The sequence below is a fragment of the Equus caballus genome, chromosome 1 (assembly GCF_041296265.1).
Source record: "Equus caballus isolate H_3958 breed thoroughbred chromosome 1, TB-T2T, whole genome shotgun sequence".
In the NCBI taxonomy this organism is placed as follows: Eukaryota; Metazoa; Chordata; class Mammalia; order Perissodactyla; family Equidae; genus Equus; species Equus caballus.
The window spans coordinates 158,478,059-158,496,223 of record NC_091684.1 but is presented as its reverse complement, the minus strand read 5'-3'; the positions used below and the strand labels follow the sequence as shown (position 1 = coordinate 158,496,223).

Here is an 18,165-nt window from a genome sequence, read left to right as displayed (position 1 = left end):
CATGAAACAGATTTCTAAAAAGCCCACAAGAGGCCAATCATACAATCCCCAACATACATCTCCCCCAACTTTCCCAGACAGAGTTCTGAGTCCCTAGGTCCCAAAAGGCAAAGACAGAGGCAGGAAAGGAAGATGAGGTAGGGAGGGACACCTGTGTGCAGGACGCCAGGTGAGTGGTGGATACAGCCCGGGACTGTAGGCCGATGGCTGGGGAAGGCCGGGGGAGGTCTCCTGACCTCCGGCGGCGCCGTCCCCGCAAGGGGATCAGGTCCAGGTTCCCTGTGCACTGCATGTTCATGACCTGCAATCAGACCGGGTGTTAAGCCGGTCACGGCTCCTTTAACCCCTGGGCTCCCAAAAGCTCCAGTGCTCATTGGGCAGAGCTAGCTCTAGGGCTGGAGAGGATGATTACTAGGGCACAGCTGCTACAAAGGTCACAGATTTTGTACTCTAAAACAGTCCAAAAATATGAGAAGACAAGAGGAGAAAAAGGGACGGGGGTAAGGGTTATAGTTGATAAGGATAAGAGTGCCAATGCCTAAACTTATAGAACAAAGAGAGGAAATATTAATATTAAAAGGCTGTGAGACCAAGGAGTAGAGAGAAGATTTTCTTGCAAAGCTGAGGAGCATATCTTGGGCAACCATCTTCCTGGATGAGTAACGGCATAAGCAACACTAGGAACTGAAGGGAAGGTATGTGATTACAACAAGAAGCTTCCTGTAGGCCTGAAAGAAAGAAGGCAGTCTCATCAAGTCTGAGAGATGACACACAGAGAGCTCTGCTTTGTCTACGTCTCCTGACTGCTTAAAGCAGAAGAATAAAGAGGGTCAAGCACAAGAGTGCCAGAGAGACTGGAAGATCACATGAATGAGGGCCGGCCCTGTGGCCGAGTGGTTAAGTTCACAAGCTTCGCTTCGGCGGCCCACAGTTTCGCCAGTTCGGACCCTGGGCATAGACATGGCACCACTCATCAAGCCATGCTGAGGCGGCGTCCCACATGCCACAACTAGAAGGACCCACAACTAAAAACTACACAACTATGTGCTGGTGGCTTTGGGAGAAAAAGGAAAAATAAAACCTTTAAAAAAAAAAAAAAAGACCATGTGAATGGGAATGACATTTAGATGTGGAGGAGCAGTTTAATGATGGTAGATTATAGGTCATCCTGTCCATTTGATCTATTCACGTGAGTCTGTAGCACACTAGTGTACCATGGACATTAAGTTAACCTATACCTCAAAGAGAAAATGATGCATACCCACCTGAAGAAACTCTGAGTATTCACAACTTCAAATCCACCTTAAAATAATCAGGAAGAAAAGGATGATTCCAGAACAGAGCCTGCAATTTGCCTTCTCAGCTTTCTCCAAAATCTGAACTGTAAACCTTGGCTGAACCTATGTAAGCTAGTTATAGATTCTTCTGAGATATTCTCAAAATGGAAGGACGAATTCCCTTAAGAAAGCTGGCACAGAGCCCGGTGAACAGATTCATCATCTGTCAATGCAGGACTCAAATCAGACAATCGGAGTCCCTGAGACAGGGATAAATCATGAGATCAAAAAGAATGTCATTGGGCCAGAGCGGGAAAGAATCGTTCCAGGAAAAAAGACCAAAATAAAAACCCCAGGACAGTTAGCTGGACATAATGTGAGATTTACAACAGTTCCTTCCTCTAGGCTACAGAACTAGAACCAGGACTAGAGACAAACTCCAAGAATAGCAGAACACAGGCCCAGGCCGATAAATCTCTCATTAGAACAAAGGGAAGACAGGTCGACCTCCAGACTGGATTCCCCTTCTGGGATGAGAGTGGTATAGGTAATCTTAAAAGGATTAAGTTAAAGTGCCAAGTATTTGCTCCTGTCTGAGCTCTAATTTTTACTGAAGGCAACAAAGAGATAGAAAGGGCCTGGCTTTTAAGATCAATTGTATTGTTATTATAGTTACTGTTCACTGAACATCTATATGGTGGATACTACTTGTATTATAAAGATGAAAAAAACTAAGTCTTGAAGAAGTTACCTGTCCAAGGTCACACAGCTTCTAAGTATCAGCCTGGGATTTTAGCCCGGAGTTCATGCTGTTTCTACTATATTTACTTATAAAGAACTGCCTTTTCAAATTCCTCCAGAGGCCTCTTCCTCAATCTCATCTCTTAAAATCCTTATCTCTCAGGTACCTCTCACTGGCATCTCTTTAATCTCAGAAGTAGCAAACAGCTTAAAGATTTATTGGGAGACCAGGTGTAAAAGAGAGATTAAGTAAAACATATCCATCAGGGACAGGGGGACTCTGCTTAAGGTCCCAAGAATCCCCCCAAAGGGATTCAGAGGATTCATGGATATTGAGCACTTCCACCACTTCTTTCTCCCAAGCCCTTCCCATTACCTCCATGGAGCCGGCTTTTCGGTTACGAATGAGGGGTGATCTCCTTGGGAGGCCAGGGCCCTCAGAGGGCTGGGGTGAAGTCTGCAGTGCCCGATCTGGCTCATCAGATGCCTTCCCTGGGCACAGGTTCTCCATACTTCCTTGGTCTGTTTTCATCTCCTCATTCTATCCAACAATAGGCACAGATAGGAAAGGTGCTAATGGCCTCCAGCCTTCTAATTCCAAACTCCCCAACCCTTTTACCTCCCTGTATCATTTCCAAGTAACCCACTATATGGTTCCTAAATCCTCCAGTCCCAAATCCCAGCACTCTGACCCACCTCAGAAGAGGCTGGACGGAATCCATAGCCAGTTGGGGCACTGCCTTCTTCCTCGACACCTTTCACTCCAGGGCTGAAGTGCAGCTCCACATGGAACCGCTCCTCTGATAAGGGATCCTATGGGGCATCACCAGATGAAGGGGCAGTTGGAGAAGCTGAATATAGTGGTGGAAGACCAGGCAGGGACAACAGAGAGGAACTGAAGAGGATACATCCTCCTAGGGCTGAGGTTCCAGTGTCTTACCCCACTTCTGGGGCTGATCTATTATAGCTTCCCTTTAACTATGCTCTAGTGTTACAGAATCCTCATTCCCTCACCTCCTCCAGTTTGAGATTCACTGTTCCACATGACTTTCTAACTTCCACTTATACAACCTTCCCCATCCATGTCCCACAATAATTCAGCTTTGCTACAGTGCATACAGCAGCACATTTAAAGATATCTTTGTGGAGCCAGACGAAAAAAAGTATACATGCAACGATGAGAGAAAAAGACTCATAACATCATCCCAAATTCCATACCCTCCCTAATGCCAGAGCTATGTTCTATGGTATCTCTCTGCTTCAACACCATCCCAAAACACTTTTTCTGTTCCAGCAGGAACCTCCTGGATGCTCTGTGTCATGCTGTACCTAGATGTCACACCTAGCTGGATTCTACAAATTCTAAGAATAAAATAATTTTTTCCTAAAAGTAGACGAAGGAGAAAGAAGGGCCCTTTACTCATCCTACCCTGTTAAGTCCTCACCTGTGTGTTGTCCTCATAAAGCATGATGACAATCTGGGTCATGTAGTTGAGCTCTGAGATGGCACTAAGATAAGCCAAAGCTCGCTGCCATTGTGCATCCTGGGACTCCTATCAAACACAAGAAGAGGTAAGCCAATGCCCAAGGACAAGGGAGTCAGGGAATGAGCAGGGAGACAAGGAGAACAGAGAAAAACTTGCAATAAAAAAGAAGCATGAGGAGGAGGGTAAAAGAATGCTGGGAAACTATGTTCATAAGAAGGAGGATCCTTACATCAAGAAGTCCCCCATAACGGAAGACACTGAGTAGGGAGTGGACATGGCTTTCACTTGTGAAATAGAGACGTGTTCGAACATGGCGGCCTGGGGAGAGCACTCCTCGGGAATACCTGAGATAACAGCTAAATCAATCACACTATCAGATAATCCTCTTCCCACCCCTCTACAAACTCCCTTCTCCCTCCTCAAAGACTTCTCTTCTACTTTCCATCCCAGAATCTCTTCTATTCTTGGTTCCCAGCCTTGATTCCCCCAAGGACTCCCTGACATGCCCCTCCCTCCATCCAGCACCCCTCCCAGCCCTCCCTCACAGGGGATGCAGCTTGTTGACAGACTCATCCTCGTGGGTTCTCTGCAGGTCAAGTAGTATCTTCCGCAACAGTGGAAGACAGAAGCCCACAGCAATTTCCAGTTTCTCCTCCCGACTGATCCCGTACTCCTAGGGGCCATAGGCCAGGAATAAGTACCTCAATGAGTCTTGTTTTCCTTTTGCCTTATATTCCCAGGCCCAAGATCATGTTTATCTTCACCTCAGGTCTAGGGCTTCTTTCATATTCATCACATCCCCCTCTCCTGGTTTCTCCTCCGTTAGCCTCTTGTACTTACTCAGAGCCAGAATGGACCTTGAGAATTGTAGCAACTCAAATAATTCCTTCTCTAAGTTTCCTTCCCCTGGGTCCCACACCACCCCTCCTTTCTGCCTTTTCCCTCCTTCCTTCCCCAGTGCCCCTATCCCCAGGGTAGATCCCTTATACGAGACACACCTGGGGAATGACCACATCAGCCAATGCCTTAGAGAGACGTAGCAACTCTGCTGTGCCTTGCAGTCCCAGACTCCCATTGTGCTGCACATCATACTTGACACAGTCATAGATGTCAGGGATCTTACTGATATCATAGCGCCCGCTCTTTTGTCGAAAGTCACGCTCCAGCTTGCTCCAACGCTGTAGCATTAGCTCTAGTGTCTCACTGTGGTAGAGTTGCAGGTCTAGAAGGAAGATAGATAGAGCCATGGATTTTACCTCTAACAAAAGACCCAGCAAATATGAAGTAGAAACAGAGAGATGAGGATGCCTTGTCTCAGAGAGTTAGGAGAGGATCCAGGATTGCCTGAGGAACCCACCCGTACCTGAAACCTTGAAGGGAAGATATTCACACTCACCTACAGATTTGGGGTCCTGCATCCTTTCTCGAATCTGGTGAGTGAGGTTTTCAATCAGGGCAAATACCTGATCACAGACCTTCACAGGATTCTGAATGATAGCCATGGAGTTGAGTAGGGAAGTGCTTCCAGTAGGAGCCAGCTGTGGGGAATAGAGAGATGAAAAGCACATAGGCTCAGTGCCAACTGCCCAGATTCCTGTGAGCATATTACAGAGACTGCAGGCAAATAAGATCTGTTTGTCAGCTCAATCTAATGAGCATTCTTAGACTAGCAGGCATACTAGAAGTTGTGGGGCCTTCAGATGAGGAGACTGCTCCGGCACACAGTCATCTAAGAGAGGTTGATATTAAAAGTCTTAGAGTCCAGAGAAAATAAAATAGACCTAGGTTTTCTTCTTGGGGGTTCTAAAATACACACGGAAAATTCTGGGGAATAAAGATTAAACCCAAATCCCTCAAAATCCCCACAGAATGTTTTCATGAGTGGGTAATCAAGATAACATTATCTTATTCCTCTAAACCAGATGCTAGCTTGAACCTAGAGTAGAGGTGCTGCCTCAGAACTGGGTTCCAACTCAAGCTTTTAGGACAGTGACAGTCAATGAAGAATGGGGAAGGGGAAAGAGGACTGTGGGTGGAATGCACACATTCTACCCAGATCCTCCCAAACTCCATTCTTGCTAGCAAAAAGAAGCAAAGGAGAAAGGAAAGGTAACTTAGCTTTTTTGAATTTGACATTGAGCAACGGATTGGAAAACAAGGCAGCAAGGTCCTGCCTTATCAAGGCCTACTCAGAGAAGAACACAGAAAATGCCATTCTTTAGGCAATGTGCTCAGCTACTTAGCTCATTTAAGAATCTATCAGAAATGGTTACACAAGTGTGAATGTACTTAACACTACTGAACTGTATGCTTAAAAATGGTTAAAGTGGTACTAATATTTTTTAAAAATAAATATATGTATTTTTAAAAACCTATCAGAAATGAAGAGCTACCAGTGGTTAAGACGGTTGAAAACCACTGTCTGGCATACGATCCCCAGATAATCATGGGCTGGATACATAGGAAAAAGGGTGACATTGGGTAATGGCATCCATTGTGATTAATACTGTGAGGCAGTATACTGTAGTGGCTAATAGCCTGAGCTCTTGAGGTAGACTCCTTAGGTTCATACTAGCTGGGCAATCTTGGAAAGGCTTCTTAAATTCTTCTGAGCTTAGGTTTCTTCATCTATAAAATGGGAAGAAAGCAGTACAGGTCCACAGTTCTTACGGTGGATTAAAGATGGTCATTAATTCTTTGTCAGCTTCTCCTTCCCTTGAATCTGGCCTGGCTCTGTAACTGTTTAACCAATGAAAAATAACAAAGTCATGCTCTGCTAATTCTGGGCCTACACTTTAAAAAGCTTAGAAGCTTCCGCTTTGGGGGAGTTCTAAGCTATCATTTAAGAAATCCAGTTACCATGCTAGAGAAATCACATGGAAAAAACATGTGGAGAGGAGAGGCTCTGAGACTACAGGGAGAACATAAGAAGGACAGAGTCCAGCCATCCCAGCAACTCAGTCAAGCCTCCAGACGGTACCCACCCCAACATCTGGACAACATCTGGACAATTTCAGGAGAGACCTCAAGCAAGACCAGTTGAGCCTAGAACTGTGAGTAAGATAACAAAATGGTTGTTTTAAGTTAATGAGTTTTGGGGTAGTTTTTTTTCTTAAGGATTGGCACCTGAGCTAACATCTGTTGCCAATCTTTTTTTTTCTTCTTCTCCCCAAAGCTCCCTAGTACACAGTTGTATATTCTAGTTGTGAGTGCCTCTGGTTGTGCTACGTGGGACACCACCTCAGCGTGGCTTAATGAGTGGTGCTAGGTCCGTGTCCAAGATCCGAACCAGCAAAACCCTGGGCCACCAAAGCAGAGCGCATGAACTTAACCACTCGGCCATGGGGCTGGGCCCTTGGGGTAGTTTTTTTCATACAGCAATAGACAACCGAAGCATTCTTTCATTCAAAATCCTTGAGACCAGCTGTGTTTTGCAGTTGAGAATTTTTTCAGACTTTAGGAAGTTAATACAGTGCATACATCACATGTTGTATAATACTTCCAGCAGGGCCTATGGCATAATCAAACATATTCACATTTCTGCAGCAAAATGTATGGCTAGTCACAATAAGTGTGATAAATAGGGATTAGAAATACTCTTATCATGTCAGGTTTTGCTCCCAAATGAATCTTGGTACCAAATTATAAAAATCTTTTTGATTTTTGAAATTTTGGACACACTTATCTCAAAGCGTAAGATTAAATGAGATATGTATGGAAAGCATGTGAAACAGTGCCTGGCACATAGTAAGTACCATTATTGATCAGTATTGTTTAGAATTTGGGATCAGGGGTATGTTGGGTACAAAGATAGGGAGAACCTGACCTGATCATAATCCTCAGGGCCAAAGGATGCATCCTGCTGCAAAATATGGTGCAGCCGAGCCTTCACCCGGTGCTGGCAGCTGCTCAAGGAATCGCCATCACTGTCCAGGAGTCCATTCATGTTGGCACTCTTCACCATTTGTACCAAGATGGGTGTCAGCTCCCCTTCTAGAGCCAGAAGGCCCTGCAGGGGAAGCACAAAGTCTATTAGTTTTTCTTCCAGTATAGTCCCCCTAGGCCTAGATGGTCCCAGAGATCAAATGAGAGCTGGCTTGGCGAGCTGGGGTAAGGTCAAGGGGCCTACCCCCACTAATTATTCTCAGCTCATTCTCAGTAGTATAGAATGGGGTCAGACACAAGAAGAAACTTCTGAGTCGGCACACAAACACCCTGAAGTTTCCCAACTAGTTCTCCAAATTCTCTGCTTCTCTACCTAATAGATGCTGGGACTGTGAGAGAACTGGTGTGCACCTTGGCAAAGGCAGCAGCAGTCATCTGGACTCGGCCCTCATCAGAGGCATAGATCTTGAGATCATGACGGAAAGTGCTATGGAGACGAAGCAGCCCACAACCAGGGAAGCCAGCATAGTCACCTGGGGGCAAACGGGAGAAGCAGGAATGGATCGCTATAAATACCCACATGGAAGAAAGAATGCTCATTTCCCCTTTAACTTCTCCATTTCCTCTGTCCCTTTGTTTCCCCAACTTATTCCCTAATCATTTTATCCCAGCCCTGCTACATATTTATCCCCACCCCCCCCCCCAAAACACTCACCCTGTCCTCCAGGGTACATGCAGCGAAAAGCTCGCCCCAGCTCCTCAGCCTGAACACGGCCAGCAGGAGTCAGCTCTCCACCCCACTTCAGTACCAGCAGTAGAGATGGGGCCAGAGCCTCCCTTTGTGGGTCTGTGGGAACAAGGGGCAGTGAATAGGTCTAGATCTAAGGAAAATAGTGGGGACATCTAAATGTTAGGTCTTCTGAGGAGCCCGAAAAGGTAATTTGGGATAGAGGTCATCTAAGAGTTCAAGAAGAAGAGATCCAAGTGGTAACGGGAAAGGGGTATTATATCTCACCTTGCCCCTCATTAGAAGCTTTTACTCCATGAGGGTAGTAAGTCAACTGTACCTTCCGATTGATGCCTGAGAAGTGACCATACCTGCAGGATAAACTTACAGTTTACTTTCTACCCCAGCACCCAATTCTCACTGTTATTGGCTCCCATTTCCTATCCCCTTTCTCACATCTCGAGCACAGACTTCAGCTGCTCCAGTTTCCCAGTCTTCTCCTCGATCTCACCACCTGCTTCTTTCTCCAGTTCACCCAATAGCAGCCTTGTGATGTCCAGCACCTCCTACAGTTAAAAATAGGGTATCCCTGCAGGAGGCCAAGTCTTGGCCAGTTACCCTATCATCCTGGTCTCTCATCAAGGCCCTCTATCCCATACCCTCTGTCTTTCCCATAGCACTGCTCCTCCCAGCCAGATACACCACCTTATTACCTGTAGCTGCTCGGGCCGCTTTAGTTTTAATTTCCCTGTCTTGTAGCCACCGTGTTTTTCAAACAGACTAAAAAACCTGAAGAAATAAGGAGAAGCTTCAGTATGAAGTGAGACAGTCAAAGGTTCTGGGAGCTGCCCCCTCCCATCTCCCTGACAAAAAACTATTTGTCTAAATTAGGACACTCTTCCTACCTTGAGTGTGTCACTTCCATCTTCATCTTTTGCTTGGGGGTACGATCCCCATGACGGATAATTGCAATGACACAACGAAGTTCCATCCTAAGATAGGCTATTTGTTAGAGCCTCTCCCCCATCCTACCCCACATCCCTCCCATCATTTCATCCTTCTCAACATGTTAAAAAACAGAGGAAAAACTTTCCAAGATTAGGAACATAGTTAGGGTTAAGGAAACTGTCTAGAAGAGACCCAGGCTCCACTACCCAGATGGCACAGGGTCAGGAAGTAACTACTGGTCTGACTTAGGTGCCTTAAGTAGGTTACTCCATATTTCCTACTTTTGCTCACATAGTGCCAGATGTGGTAGGGACAATGGGAATGTCCTCAGCCTCTGTGGGGATGGACCATGGGATCTGGAACTGTGGGGCAAGCTCCCGCATTATGGTGTTCCTAGAAGGAGAACATGAAGAAGCCATGTGAAAATGAACAAACCAGAACTACACATATGAACAAAGCTCACAGAAACTAGCAAGCTGTAGAAGAATACATTAATATAAAGTCTAAAAACATGCAAAAAAACACCCCCACATATGTGGTAAAAATACTAATAAATGCATGGGAATGACAAACACCAAATTAAGGATTCTGGTTACCTCTGGGTGAGAAGGAAGGGGACATAATTAGTGAGGGATATGTAAGGGCTTCAACTGTATTCTTAATTTTTGTTTCTTAAGCTCAATGGCGAATACGTGGTTCACCATATTCATCATTCCTTACTCATTTTTGAATGCTTTAAATATCACATGATTAATTTTTTTAAAGTCAAGTTGTAAAACAGTACTACAGTATGATCACATTTAGTACAATGTAGTTTACTTATACATGGCATAAGTAAATAAAAGACATACTGTTATGTCTAAAACTTCTGAGGAGTAATTACTTCCAGGGAGTGCAGTGTTGGGAAGGCAAGAGGACTGAGGAGCTCTTTCTCTACTTTCCTTTTTCAGTTTTAAAGAATTTTTATAACATTTAAAATAAAGTAAAAGCTTTCTAACTCTCTTCTCTAAGCCCGTTCTCCCCACCCCAGACCACTGTGCCCCTTACCCCAGAATCTTGGCACAGTCATCATAGTATTTCATTGAATTCTTAACAAAACTGAAGCCATTGACATCACACACAAAGGAGTGACCATTGGCACGAAGAAGGTCAAAACCACAAACTGTTTGCTGCAGGAGAAAGAGGAAAGATGAGAACAAGAGAGCCACTCCTTCTTCCCAGATCCGTGCCCCTGTCTCTCTCCCTCATTCCATAGCACTCCCACCCCCACCCCACGGGCCTTCCTCCACCTTAAAAGCTACGCAGACTTTCCTGGCCACCAGCTTTTCCATGGCAGTCAGCATGACTGGATATCGAATCTCTTTCCCTTCACTGTCTCGTTCGACCTTCCCATCCAAAGCTGGAGATTTTCTGGCTTCAGCATGGGCATAATCTGGCCCCACTGTATACACCTGCAGGTACATAGCATCACTGAGTATGCCCACAGCTCACCCTGCATATGAGAAGACAATATGAGCAAAAGGTCTATAAACTAGTTTCAGAGTAAAAACACAAAAACAAAAACAAAACCCTGAGTATTAAGACCAAGGAGACCTACATTTTTCTTATGGAGCCCTAGTGTAGTACCATTATGAAGGTTTCTCCTTGAGACTCCAGCACTATCATCTAGTCCTTACTAAGAAATAACTTACCAACATTATACCATTTTCCATGTCACCCTTGTCCTTGCTCTAACAGTGACAATGTAAATGTCTACTTCCCCCACTTGTTATCTTCACCTGAATATGAAAGCCAATCACATTCACACTTTATTTTCTATGACCCCCTCCACATACTCCCACTTGCTTCCCAAGCATCCCATCCCACCCAGACATTTATAACCTCTTAAATCCCTGTATCCACCATAACCTTGACATCTGTGCCATCTGTTGGCATAAACTCCTCATAGATGTATGACCCTGTCTTTCGGACGCTGCTCTCAGGAGAGTAAACGCTGCTTCGGCTGCCAATCTTCAGAAGGAAAAGGAAGAAAAAAAAAAATCTTGCTTCCACCTTGTCCCCAAATCCTCCAGCTTCCCTCCCCACAACCTCATTCTTGTCCTTCTACCTGTCTGACTCCCCAAATGCTCAAATGTCCCCCACACCTTACGGAAGAGGCGTTGGCTTCCTCCTCCAGCTGAGCTGGGGTAGTAGATGTAAACATTATGGTCCTCTGCACTCACTGGCTTCTCCACAAACGGCTTGGGAAAGACAGCTCCATTTACCTCTACTTGGTCTTCTCCTTCTATCAGGTTGCACTCTGAAAGGTAGGTGTGTGGTCATTCCTAGGACCTAGGGTTGTAGAATATTTCCAACTCCTCTTTCTCCAAGTTTTAATCTCCATAACCCTCAAATTTCTATGGCCATATCTTAGTAATAGATATGATAATATCTGTATGGTGTATAGACATAATAATATATATATAAGAGGTCCAAGGCTCTGTCCAAAGACACACAGCTCTAACTCTACCCATAATCCAATAACCAAAGCCTCACTTAGATAGGTGGTACACAGGAGATGTTGAGAGGGTGAAACTGGGCTAAGTCATAGAAAGCAAGGCAGGACAGGACTGGACAAGGCCAGGTACTTACCCTCTGGCCGGGCAGGGTCACGATTGAGCACAGCATATCGAGGCAGATCAATACCCTCCTCCTGCAGGATCCGGTACACCTCCCTCCTGTCACCCCGAATAAATTAGCTGGGAGAGGTGGGGGATGGTGACTAAGGGGACAAGCTAGGGATTTCATGTGCTCAGGAATTGGGAGATACCAGGGTACAGAACTTAAGAGGGTATGATATGAAAATTAAGCATGTTTGTTTGACTCCACCCCTCCCAGAGCGGTCATGATCTCAGAGCCACCCATCCCACCAGTCATCAGAAAGCTATACCTATCCTGGATGTAATACTGCATAGCCAGGTCATTGATTAGAAAGGGGTTTCGAAGCTTGGAGTAAGCAACAGCTTTGTCCAGAGGAAAGCCTGGGATGGAAAAAGGAAATAGAGAGACCAAAGAAAGAAAGCGAAAGAGAGAGAGTGAGAAAACAGTAAGAAAAATAGAGAGACATATTAAAGCTATTAGTTGCCACTGAGCTCCTCTACCCATCCAACCCATCACTTATCCTTCTGCCCAACTTCCCAACTCTAGTATATCCATCAGGAAAAAGTAAGAAAGAAATTATTTTTAGGGTCTTTCCAGAGACCCAATTCTGTCAGAGACCCTAAGAACCTTAGAGCTGTCCTGAAGTTTGAATATGGGCTTGAAACTACTCCCAGCAACTCCTCCAAGATGTAGGGAAAGCAAACCCCTTTGTACTGTTCTCTAGTGTGTCAGGAAGAGCTGATGGCCTCTTTACTATTTGACAGTAAGAACCTCATTTCCTACTCCAGCTTTCCCAACACCATTCCTTCCTATTTTCCTTCATAGAATCCAACCTTTGGAGTGGAAAGAGATGAGACAGTGGCAGGATGGCCAGTTTTCCACAGGTTCATTGAGGATCACATCTTCTCCCAGGATGATAACAGTCAGGTAGTCAAATCTGCAGAGTCGCTCTAAGATTTGGGTCATTGGCTTGGACTTGGATTTCTTGGTCATAGCACAGATGCCAACAATGATCTGAGGTTCAGGAGGCTACAGGGAGAAAATGCTGTCAGGAACTCAGGAACTTCCCACCTAGACCATGGTTATCAGGGAACACTGTCTCATCTCCTTAGGGCAGAGTTTCTTGCCAGGACTTTGGACGTATGGGATAAAGGTTGTCTTCTAACTTAGGTCTAGATTGGGGTGCCTGTGTGGATTCCTACTGCCTACAGAATAGGAGCCTTTCCACAGGAAATGTGTGCTCAGGCAGAACAGCCAGAGAACCAATAACCAAGAGACAAGAGGAGGAGGGCATAAGGGCAGGGATTTCAAAGAGAGACAATCTAATCAATCTCCACTGTCCCTCCCCTTAATCTGGAGAAGGGCTGCTTATGACAAGGAGTTTATGCATTTGGAAAGAAAAGAGAGGTGTCTCCATCCAATGGAATCTCAACTCTATGACAGGGGTCCCAACACCAAGTGACATAATTTTCTCTAGTCTTACCACTTCATCCTCCTCATCCTCAAGGAGCTCGCCGTCACTCTCTTCTGTCCTCATGCCTATTCCACGGGTGCCCAGCCCCTCATCTCCAGCTCCAAGGAAGAAGTGGGCTGTGGCACTCTCGCCCTCACTGGCCGGCAATGACCACATCCCCACTGGAGCACCCACTCATCCCGATCTGCAGCGGAGGGTATCTCATTAGCTCAGAATCCAAGCCTCATGACAGTGGGTGGGGATGGGGAATGGGAATGAGAAATAAGAGGAAACTACAAAGGGACTAGGGGAAACAGGAAACAAAGCTATGGTAAGAAGGATCAACAGGAAAGGAGGCGTGTGGGCTGTGACTTGAAATGACTAAAGATCCATAAGAGAAAAGCAAGATCTCCCTTTTCCTCCTTGCTCACCCCACCCCCAACCATGAGACTGGTAAGAGGATCAGTAGATTAACCCTTACAGTGCTGGCATGTCCCTGATTCTGCCAGCAGGAAACACCATTAACTCCAGCAGCAAGTAGGAAAGGCAGTTCTTCATGGAAGGCTACTGTTGATTCCTACCAGAAGAGAAGGTTAGAGTGACATTTCAAACTTTGGATTCATTCCACAATGTTCCTAACCCTCCTCCACCTCCCCACAGTAGTGTTGAACTCAGGGATTTAATTCAAGGGCAGAGGAATGAAAGAGCTCAGCTGCCTTTGCCCTTAACCCCCATCTTCATTCCTACCAAGGATTAACTCAAAAAACATTTATTGAGGGCATCTTATGTTCTAAGCATCATATTAGAACATTAAAATCCCCTATGCTCCCCCCACCTCTCCTTTACCTGCTCTACTTTAAAATATAGATGCCTAAGTCCAGAAAATCTGTTCAAGGAAAAAGGTCTAATGCTGGTTGAGAGACTGAGGATACAGGCATCCACACAACATCCTCCAGCCCACTCTCAAATTGAAATTTCAATTTTCTCTCCACTGTCTTCTGGTACTACAGACCCAAAGCTGGTCTAGGCCAAGGTCCCTCACACCAGAAGCTACAGTGGAAAAAATCCTGCCTAGAGCCACAATCAGTGAGGATATCATAAGACTTAAACTTGAGTCAGGACAACCTGACAGTTCTACTTCTGCATACATACATTTAGAGTAGTGGTTCTTAAACAATTGTGATTATGCTGTGCAGGGGACATTTGGCAGGAGACATTTTTGATTGTCACAACTGGGGAGGTGCTATTGGCATTTAGTGGCTAGAGGCTAGGGATACTGCTAAATATTCTAAAACACATAAGGTATTCCCCTACAAGAAAGAATTATCCAGTCCAAAACGTTAGTAGTGCCAAGGCCGAGAAACCCTGCTGTAGGGAAACTCACGCACATAAGAAGACACGTGCAAGAATGTTCATAACTTCCCTGTTGGTAATGGAAAAAACTGAAAACTCAGATATTACAAGTAGAAGAATGGATAAATACAATGTAGTGTATATAAATGATAGATTACCAGAAATTTAAAAAGTGAATCAAAGCATGTGACAACATGGACAGCTTCCAAATGCAAACAAAAGAAATATACACGTAGTACAATTCTATTTGTATAAATAAAAAATATTACATATGTTAATGACTATATACATAATTAGTAGAAGTATAAAAACACAGACTGGAAAGAAAGACATCAAATTAGTGATAGTGGTTAGTTATCTCTGAGGAGAGGGAAGAACAGAATTCAGAAGGAGTTGAATGGAACTTAACAACCTTATCTATAATGTTTATTTCAATTTTTTAAAAATCTGAAGCAAATATACAAAAAGTTAACATTTGTTAATATTAAATTGTGGGGATGTGGGTATCTGTTATTTTTTTCCAAAAACAGAGTCACACATCAGCAATTTTCCATGTTCTCCAAAAGTTCTCAGAAATACTGACTAATGACTCTAATGAAAGTCACAAAGTCCTTAAGTAAATGGATTAATAACAACTTTTAAAATAATCTTCAATAATTACTTTCTGTATTTTTATTTTAAGCCCTTCCAATATAAGTGGGATTTCCAGCTTTGATTAGAAAGTTATAGCTAACCTTTATATAGACTTCAGCCTTTCCAGTCCTCACCATCTGCTTGTCTCCATTTTGTCCTTAGACTTATAATTTACAGTTGTGCACTGCAGGTCTTATACATACACTCCCCCTCCTGATTAATAGGCTATTTCTTTGAACTCCTTTTTAGTGACCTGACCCAATTTCCATGACTTGTGGCAAATAGAATTTTGTTGTACTCTTTATCCTTTCTCTGAAGCAGGAGCTTTCTCTCATGTCTAAGATTCCTAACGCTTCACCCTTTCTTCCACTAAGTCCTTGGTTTTCCACTGAATGTACAGTCAAGTTCTTGACATTCTACTACAATTCTCTAACAGGGGATAGTAATAGAATGGGGAAGGAGAGACTCTTCACAAAATGGGGCTGAAGAGAGGTGAAAGGCCTAAATTCATAGTTAACAAAGCAAAACTAGAAGCCTGACAGAAACAGCTATGAAATAAGCCAGGATTTATTTACATGTACCTCTGGGAGAAGCTGGGGTCTAATATGGTGTTCTAAGAACCATTCCCCTATTTTCTGTGCTCTTCTCCCCTAACACTTTTTGCGAAAGAAAGGAAAACTTCAGACTCTACACTAGGCTAAAGGGCTGTCTTACTCTGGCCCAAATCAATGCGGAAGGAAAGAAGGAAGGAAGCAAAAGGAAGGATGGAAGGGAGGGAGGGAGAAGATAGGTAGGAAAGGAGAGAGGGAGGGGCAGGTGAGCAATCTTCTCAGGAACATCTATGTTAAATCAGATCTGGAGGAGGAGTAGATGGGAGGGTAAACTGTGTAACTTCTTTATCCCTTAGAATTTAGGGCTGCTTGCAGTAGTCCTCTAATTTCGTTAATCACCATGCACTGGATGGAGGGCTCCATCAGTGGTGAAAGGGAAACATCAATAGAGTCCAGGCAGGAAGACTTCCAACACAGTAAAACTCCTCAGGTAACCAACACTATGTCCTTCCCACATTCCACAGTGGACCCCTTAGCTCCTTCTTGATGCAATTTTTAATCCTTCACACATACCCTTATTCTGACCCTGGTGAACTGTGCTGAGACCCATGTTCACAGTAGCAATTCACTCACATTGCCTTCCTTCTCCAGCTCGCTAAAATGACTCTTCATGGACGCCCCTGACCAGTCCCAACACTGACTGCTGTCCCCTCCCCCATCACTGATCAACTAATCCAATTAATAATCCAACTAATCCCCTCACTCACTGATTCCACAGCCATAAACAGTCCTTCAAACCCTCAGATGAGTCACCACACTTGGTAATATATTTATATCGAACCCTCAATGATGCGCCACTAAGACTGCCTGAGATCCCATCTTTCCTCACACTGCCCTCTCTCCAGGCTCACCTTCTCTCTCCTCTCTGCAACAACCACTTCCTCAGGCTGACTCACTCCCACCCCTCCTCGCACAGACGTCCCCACCTGGACCCTCTCCCCTGCTGCCTCCGCTCCTCACGCGGACCCTCACACGTCCTTCTCTTCCCTCGCGGACCCCCTCCTGTCCTCTCCTCACACAGCTAGCTCCCAGTCGCGAACACCGCCCTCCCAGCCCGACTCCACTACCTTTGCCCGCCCCCGCCTTCCTCGCCTCACTCTCCCTGCGCTGACATTGAGGCCTCTCCACTGGGTCTCTCCGAAGCTGCCCGCAGCGGGTGCTAACCCCGGCCCTCGCCGCCCGCGGAGCCCACTCCAGCCAGCCCACCCCCTCAGATACCGCCCCCAGCCCCCAGCCACTCCCCCACCGCCCCCGGCCCTCACTCACCCGCCTCCCTGCGCTCGCGCAGCCGAACCTGCCGGCAGCGACACCTGACAGCGGCCCAATCAAAGCGCGACTTCTCTGCGGCGCCACCAATCAGCGGAGGGCGCGCACCGGCGGCGGAGTCAGGCTGCGTTGGCCCGCGCTTCTGCGCGGAGGAGGGTGGCCCCTAGTGGCTCTAGGGAGGAAGTGCAATCTGATGCTCCCCTTCCTCCGATTTTCTAGCTGCGTCGCCACAGTCCAGATGCGTGATCAATACAGAGGTTTTCCAGTAAGACGAAGAAGAGGGGGAAAACGAGATGCAGAGGAAGAGGCAGAGTTTGTGACACTGCACCTCCTTGAGGACAAAACCCAGTCTTCTGTTTGTTTTATAAAATACGACGGGGTATGATGTCCGTAAAGATCCAATAAATGTAGGTTGAAAATGTTAACAGATGTAGAGGAGTGAGGGTGAGATTGGAAACAAAAACAGAGACAAAAAGAGAAACAGATCAGAAAGTTAAGGAAAAGAACAGACTGATTTATGGAGGAGACAAGAAAATGGATGGATATGTAAAACTGAACAAGTTGAGTCCTATCTCCGTACTCTGTTTGCTCTCTACCCTCCAGACTTGTTTGAATCCTGAATGACTCTTCATGGACGCCCCTGACCAGTCCCAACACTGACTTCTGTCCCCTCCCCCATCACTGATCAACTACAATAGCTGTAATAGCTGTGCAGCCTTGTACCAGTCACTGAACTTCCCTCAGCCTCCGTTTTCTCAACTGTAAGAGAGTGGGATTAAAAACCTAATGCATAGGGTACTGATTATGTAAAAGCATTTTGTATATGTTTGTATTGTTATTTTTATCTTTGCATCCTCACTTACGTTTCCCTGGTCAACACAATTCCACGTTCCATGTTTCTTCTCTGCAACCTTAGGGATCTTACCACTTTTTCAGTCAGGTGCCTCATTATACTGACCCCAAGGCCTCCCAAATGAGATAGAGGTGATTCTAAGGACTGGCCCTAAGGGAAACAGATACCTCCCTAGTTCATGTGCAGGCTCACATCCCTTCCACCACTCCAGTTCTTCAAACAAGTTATTAAAGCATTTTCCAGGTAATTAACTTGTCTTTTCATCCTCCTGATAATGTACACTCAGTCTCT

The 18,165-nt window shown here is 45.3% G+C and overlaps 1 protein-coding gene across 36 annotated transcripts in view; it reads right to left on the bottom strand.

Moving 5' to 3' along the window:
- PPIP5K1 (diphosphoinositol pentakisphosphate kinase 1) overlaps positions 1 to 18,165 on the bottom strand; it is a 43,219-nt gene that overhangs the window by 23,515 nt on the left and 1,539 nt on the right. For 5 of the 36 annotated variants that reach the window (XM_070237998.1, XM_023618837.2, XM_023618850.2 and 2 more), the window contains exons 1-25: positions 17,022 to 17,160; positions 13,640 to 13,735; positions 13,189 to 13,363; positions 12,539 to 12,734; positions 11,995 to 12,085; positions 11,697 to 11,782; positions 11,210 to 11,364; positions 10,974 to 11,075; positions 10,355 to 10,516; positions 10,113 to 10,234; positions 9,357 to 9,458; positions 9,023 to 9,109; positions 8,831 to 8,906; positions 8,574 to 8,683; positions 8,406 to 8,488; positions 8,106 to 8,237; positions 7,802 to 7,923; positions 7,332 to 7,514; positions 4,902 to 5,043; positions 4,504 to 4,727; positions 4,075 to 4,178; positions 3,735 to 3,849; positions 3,464 to 3,571; positions 2,715 to 2,831; positions 2,395 to 2,559 (exon numbers count right to left, since the gene is read on the bottom strand). In XM_070237998.1, the coding sequence (XP_070094099.1) occupies positions 2,395 to 2,559; positions 2,715 to 2,831; positions 3,464 to 3,571; positions 3,735 to 3,849; positions 4,075 to 4,178; positions 4,504 to 4,727; positions 4,902 to 5,043; positions 7,332 to 7,514; positions 7,802 to 7,923; positions 8,106 to 8,237; positions 8,406 to 8,488; positions 8,574 to 8,683; positions 8,831 to 8,906; positions 9,023 to 9,109; positions 9,357 to 9,458; positions 10,113 to 10,234; positions 10,355 to 10,516; positions 10,974 to 11,075; positions 11,210 to 11,364; positions 11,697 to 11,782; positions 11,995 to 12,085; positions 12,539 to 12,734; positions 13,189 to 13,335 (2,931 nt within the window). In that variant the 5' untranslated portion in view covers positions 13,336 to 13,363; positions 13,640 to 13,735; positions 17,022 to 17,160. Of the gene's footprint in view, positions 1 to 151; positions 302 to 2,394; positions 2,560 to 2,714; positions 2,832 to 3,463; positions 3,572 to 3,734; positions 3,850 to 4,050; positions 4,179 to 4,503; positions 4,728 to 4,901; positions 5,044 to 7,331; positions 7,515 to 7,801; positions 7,924 to 8,105; positions 8,238 to 8,405; positions 8,489 to 8,573; positions 8,684 to 8,830; positions 8,907 to 9,022; positions 9,110 to 9,356; positions 9,459 to 10,112; positions 10,235 to 10,354; positions 10,558 to 10,973; positions 11,076 to 11,209; positions 11,365 to 11,696; positions 11,783 to 11,994; positions 12,086 to 12,538; positions 12,735 to 13,188; positions 13,364 to 13,639; positions 13,736 to 15,245; positions 16,994 to 17,021; positions 17,375 to 18,165 lie in introns of those variants that run through there. The other 31 variants (XM_070237976.1, XM_023618826.2, XM_023618818.2 and 28 more) reach the window with 17 other exon arrangements.